Raw genomic sequence first — 6,218 nt, forward strand, 5'->3', positions numbered from 1 at the left:
GTGAGCCTAAGCCAGTCACTTCAGCCTGTGTGCCTCAGTTTCCTCATCTGTAAAATGAGCTGGAGAAGGAATAGTAAACATTCTAAGTCTGACCCTGTGCTAAGCTTGACAGATACAAAGAAAGGCAACAGATAGTGCCCACCCTCAAGGAGTTCTCAGTCTGATGGAGGAGACCCCATTCAAACAAGTGAAGTACAGGACAAATTGGAAACGATCCACTGTGAATCCCTAAAGTAGGTTACACCCAGTGCAAAAGTCACCCCACTAATAACAAAAGTTATTGAATGTTAGCTGGCTGACTGTTGTTGTTTTTAAAATTCACTGTTCAATCAAAGCCTAAGTGATCATGTTACAAACCACATCAAAAATTAAACAAATTAAGTTCACAATCCATGCTCCTCAGTACTCTATTTTTTTTTAAATCACTTTGAATTAAAAAGAAGATTGAAAACTCATCTCCCTCCTCCTCTGCCCAGCAAACCAATCATCTGGGCCCCTTAATCCCTCACTGATATTAAAAGTGTGACTTTTTTTTTTAACATTGATTAAGGAAAAGAAAAATAAAATCCCACTAAGATTTCACCAAGATGAGATAACTGAAGGCCAAGGTTTTAAATTCACTTATTTACATTGGCATAGAGCTAAAATGGATGCTGAGATGAACTATCTGAGACCCCAAGAGGCTAGTCTGAAATCTTAACCTTGCAAACCAAATTCATCTCAAATAGATGGGTATTTCAGATTCCAATTTCAGACTTCTTCCCTTGTTTATAATGAGGAGCCTTACTGATTTTAACTTTCTCCATCAAGAGAAATAACCAAGAAATTAAGTTACATTTACCACCTCAAGTCAGATAGGGACAGGTAGAGAGGTAGCTTAGTGCAATGTTGCATCCTGGAGTCAGGAAAACCTGAGTTCAGACACTTAGAGGAGTTCGGACCTGGACAAGTCACTTTGCCTCAGTTTCCTCATCTATAAAAATGAGGTGGAGAAGAAAATGGCAAACTACGTCAGTATTTTTTGCCAGGGGGCCCTAAACTTGGGCTTGTTTACTCCTTCTACTTAAGGATAAAGACATAGTAGTTACTCAGACAAACACATAGCCGACACATGATATCTCTAATAGAGCCTCTCCCAGATGGCTAAGAAGCCGAAGATAGATTAATAAGACATCCACTATCTGATACTACATAGTGTGTCCATATGAGATCGTGCAGGTAATAATGTCTATATGGGGTTTAGAAGACAGACACCGGTTGAACCATCACATATGTGCAAAGAAGGCCGAGGGAAGGTTCTGGGTCGACCTATACCTCTTGGAAAGTTGGACAAAACTGAAAAACAACTGAACAGCAATAAATCAGCTGCAGCTGGGGGGGGGGGGGACAAATTTTAATAGACCAGCAAAATTCCAACAATGGAATGCTGGTATTTACTAAACCTCAAACTTTTAGGTGAATGAGAGGGACCTGGGGATTTAATAGATGATGTGCTTATATTTCTTTAAATAGAAAATAGTTCCCTTGAAACTTCACCTTCAGCAATCAAAAAAAAAAATCTCCCTTTCAGATATTCTGTTTATAAGTGTTGATAGCTGGGCCCAGTTCTCTGGGTTCCTTTGCCAATATTCAATGGCATCTGTGCCTGGGAGGGGGGGGGCGTCCCTGTGGAATTTTGACCCTCCGCCACAGAGCTGCTATTAAAGGTGGGGTGTAGTAAAAAGTCCCTCAACATTCTCTGTCTTGGCAAAGTGCCTAAGATTATGCTTAGCAAATGAATATTCATTCCTTTCCTAAAAGTTTGGGAACTTCAAGATCCAGGGATCACAAGATGATGGAAAGGGCCCTTGGAGTTCATTCTTGTTTACAGAGGAAACTGGGGACCTAGAAAGGGTGAATGAATTAATGAACTTGTTCGGGATCATACAAGTTGATGTGGAATTTGAACCCCAACTCTGAGTGGTTCAGTGAGTGGAAAAAGAGCAGAATCTGGAGTCTTAAATCCTCATCTCTGGGAGTTCAAAATCTGGCCTCAGACATTTAGTAGCTGGGTGACCCTGGACAAGTCACTTCACTCTGCTTGCCTCAGTTTCTCCACCTATATAAATGAGGAGAAGGAAATGGCAAAGCACTGCAGTATCTTTGCCAAAACCCCAAGTGAGGGCATGAAAAGTTAGATACTACACTGAACAATGATGTGCAAGGGGAGCCCTAAGCCATCCAGCCAGTCTGGGGGGTCCTAGAAATCACTCTTTCCTCCAAGGTTCGGAGCCTCTGGGGCCCCCCACAAGGCAGCAAAGACAGGATCAGCTCATTGCCAGAAATGGGAGGTAAGATAATAAGTGAGAGGCGGGTGGGAGAACATCTGGGAGAATCTGCAGGACCAGTCTCTTCCCACCTCGCCCACCAAGGAGGCCCAAGATATCTGTTTACCAAAGTAAGCTCCCGGAGGGCAGGGGCCAGCGGGGCCGAGGAAAGGCGATCCCAGCAGCTTTCCGAGAGTTTACGATTTAAGGGAGGCCTGAGTTGGGGGCTGGGGGGACCCCGAGCAAACAGACTTGTACTGGGGAACAGAAAGCGCCGCACTGCGCGCTGGGGATGCACTCTCTCTTCCCTGGGCCGGGCCTGGGGTTCGGCACATTGCCTGCCTCCCCGGAGGGCAGCTGCACGGGGCCGGGCCACCTCCAACAGTGCTAAGCTGCTCATGTTACTATCCCTTGTCATAAGGGCAGACAATAACCGGTAGCGAAACCTTGTTGGCAGTCCCATAACGCTGCATTAAGGAAGCGAGGCTTGTGCTATTGCTTGCACTTCTAGAGGCCAGGGTGTGTAACAGGGGCCGAAGCGGCAGCTGAGTGTGCAGGGCAGCAGAGAAGGGTCAGAGTGGCCGCGCCGGGCCGGCCCCGACCGCCTGCCGTTCCCGCACCGAGCCTGCGGACTTGCCGCTGACCACCGAACGCACTCGGCAAGCAGCGCGGGAATGCTCCCGGAGCCGCTGCGCCCGGGCGCCGGGCTTCGCAGCCTCCTCGCTGGGTCCTCACCGCGAGCCACGGGGCCCGTCCCCCGGGTCCCAATGCCCCAAAGTCAAGGCGACCGCGAACGCGCCGCTGCCTCCACCCGCGGCCCGAGGCCGTCTACACCGCCGAAGGGCCCGGCCCAAGCAGCGCCCCGGAGTCGGGGGCTGGGAGCGCCGGCATCCCCCGGGGCTCGGGCCCTCGCGTGGCCGGACGGGGCCGCGCCGGGCAGCGGGCGAACTTGGGGCTGCGCCTTCCCCGCGCCGCCCCCCGGGCCCCGCCGCACTCACCCATCTTCTGGACGTAGGGAGGGATGGTGCCCGCCAGGCTGGTCCAGAGGCAGAGGAGCAGCAGCCCCGGGCGGCTGGCCCGCGGCGCCCGACTCATGGCCCAGCCCGCGGCGGCCGCGCATAGAGCGGGCTCGGGCGGCGGAGCGGCAGGGCGAGGAGGAGGAGGAGGAGGAGGAGGAGGAGGAGGAGGAGGAGGAGGAGGAGGGGAGGAGGAGGAGGAGGATGGGGGGAGGGGAGGAGGGGCAGGAGCAGGAGGGGCGGCGGGCTCGGCCCGCCCGGCCCCGGCCCCGGCAGCTGTGCAGGCCAGATGTGGCGCCCGGGCCGGGCCGGGGGCGGGGGGCTGCGGGGCTGGGCCGGCGGGGGGCGGCGGGCCCGGCTGCGCGGGGCTATATGGGCGCGGGCGGGGGGCCGGGCCGGGGGGCCGGGGGGGGGCCCCTGACTCACTCCGCGCCTCCAGCCCGGCCCGGAGGGGAAACAGGAAATCTTCGCCAACAGCTGGGCAGGACCGCGCCAGGCGCAGGCCGCCCCCCGCCCTGCCCTTCCCCGCCCCCGCCACGCCCCCCGCCCTGCGGCCGGGCCCCCTGGGGAGCCGAGCGGGTAGCGGAGCCGGGGCCCAGGCCCGCGGAGGCCGGCCCGGTGGACAGGGCAGCGGCCCCGGGCCGGGGGGCACCAGACGGGCGTGGGGGGCGCAGCCCGGGCCGGGGGGCACCAGACGGGCGTGGGGGGGGGGGCGCAGCCCGGGCCGGGGGGCACCAGACGGGCGTGGTGGGGCGCAGCCCGGGCGGGGGGCATGTGGCGGGGCCGCGATCGGAGCAGGCCCCTTCTGCACAGCGGGCCTGCGTGGCCCAGGAGACGGCCTGCCCGGCCGCGCCGAGGCTGCGGAATAACACGGTGCGGAGAACGAGCCATGACGCGGGGCAGAAGTTGTGTGAATAACCCCACCCAGGAACGGGCATGCTGTGGCCTAATAACAGCCTGTCTGATAGAGAACGCCTCATCATAGAGAGAGGGTGGCGCATCGAACACCAGACAGCACGCTTAGAAGGTGGAAGTATCACGTAGGGCACGGCTACTAAAAAGGAGTGCACCTAACAGCATACAGTGTGTCTAATGAAGAGTCTATCTGATGATACTGTATTGTATGTGCAGTACACAGCTCATAGGAGTCTGATCATGTGTCGTGTGTACTGTGACACAGTGTGTCAAATGAAGAGTCTATCTGATACTGTATTGTATGTGCAGTACACAGCTCATAGGAGTCTGATCATGTGTCGTGTGTACCGTGACACAGTGTGTCAAATGAAGAGTCTATCTGATACTGTATTGTCCATGCAGTACACAGCTCGTAGGAGTCTGATCATGTGTCGTGTGTACCGTGACACAGTGTGTCAAATGAAGAGTCTATCTGATGATACTGTATTGTATGTGCAGTACACAGCTCGTAGGAGTCTGATCATCTGTAGTATGTACCGTGACACAGTGTGTCAAATGAAGAGTCTATCTGATACTGTATTGTATGTGCAGTACACAGCTCGTAGGAGTCTGATCATCTGTAGTATGTACCGTGACACAGTGTGTCTAATGAAGAGTCTATCTGATGATACTGTATTGTATGTGCAGTACACAGCTCATAGGAGTCTGATCATGTGTAGTGTGTACCGTGACACAGTGTGTCAAATGAAGAGTCTATCTGATACTGTATTGTACGTGCAGTACACAGCTCGTAGGAGTCTGATCATGTGTAGTGTGTACCGTGACACAGTGTGTCAAATGAAGAGTCTATCTGATACTGTATTGTATGTGCAGTACACAGCTCATAGGAGTCTGATCATGTGTCGTGTGTACTGTGACAGTGTCAAATGAAGAGTCTATCTGATACTGTATTGTATGTGCAGTACACAGCTCATAGGAGTCTGATCATGTGTCGTGTGTACCGTGACACAGTGTGTCAAATGAAGAGTCTATCTGATACTGTATTGTCCATGCAGTACACAGCTCGTAGGAGTCTGATCATGTGTAGTGTGTACCGTGACACAGTGTGTCAAATGAAGAGTCTATCTGATACTGTATTGTATGTGCAGTACACAGCTCGTAGGAGTCTGATCATCTGTAGTATGTACCGTGACACAGTGTGTCAAATGAAGAGTCTATCTGATACTGTATTGTATGTGCAGTACACAGCTCGTAGGAGTCTGATCATCTGTAGTATGTACCGTGACACAGTGTGTCTAATGAAGAGTCTATCTGATGATACTGTATTGTATGTGCAGTACACAGCTCATAGGAGTCTGATCATGTGTAGTGTGTACCGTGACACAGTGTGTCAAATGAAGAGTCTATCTGATACTGTATTGTACGTGCAGTACACAGCTCGTAGGAGTCTGATCATGTGTAGTGTGTACCGTGACACAGTGTGTCAAATGAAGAGTCTATCTGATGATACTGTATTGTATGTGCAGTACACAGCTCATAGGAGTCTGATCATGTGTCGTGTGTACCGTGACACAGTGTGTCAAATGAAGAGTCTATCTGATACTGTATTGTCCATGCAGTACACAGCTCGTAGGAGTCTGATCATGTGTAGTGTGTACCGTGACACAGTGTGTCAAATGAAGAGTCTATCTGATACTGTATTGTATGTGCAGTACACAGCTCGTAGGAGTCTGATCATCTGTAGTATGTACCGTGACACAGTGTGTCAAATGAAGAGTCTATCTGATACTGTATTGTATGTGCAGTACACAGCTCATAGGAGTCTGATCATGTGTCATGTGTACTGTGACACAGTGTCAAATGAAGAGTCTATCTGATACTGTATTGTATTTGCAGTACACAGCTCATAGGAGTCTGATCATGTGTAGTGTGTTCTGTGACACAGTGTGTCTAATGATGTAGTACGCCATTGGATTGGACA

At 52.1% G+C, this 6,218-nt stretch overlaps 1 protein-coding gene across 1 annotated transcript in view; it reads right to left on the reverse strand.

Annotated features, from left to right (window-relative positions):
* The window catches only part of TGFBR2 (transforming growth factor beta receptor 2), an 86,806-nt gene extending 83,390 nt beyond the window's left edge, over positions 1–3,416 (reverse strand). The window contains exon 1 of the mRNA XM_074195632.1: positions 3,305–3,416. Within this exon, the coding sequence (XP_074051733.1) occupies positions 3,305–3,401 (97 nt within the window). The 5' untranslated portion in view covers positions 3,402–3,416. The remainder of the gene's footprint in view (positions 1–3,304) is intronic.
* Between the last annotated feature and the right edge of the window lie 2,802 nt (positions 3,417–6,218).

This window comes from Macrotis lagotis, chromosome 7 (assembly GCF_037893015.1).
Source record: "Macrotis lagotis isolate mMagLag1 chromosome 7, bilby.v1.9.chrom.fasta, whole genome shotgun sequence".
In the NCBI taxonomy this organism is placed as follows: domain Eukaryota; kingdom Metazoa; phylum Chordata; class Mammalia; order Peramelemorphia; family Peramelidae; genus Macrotis; species Macrotis lagotis.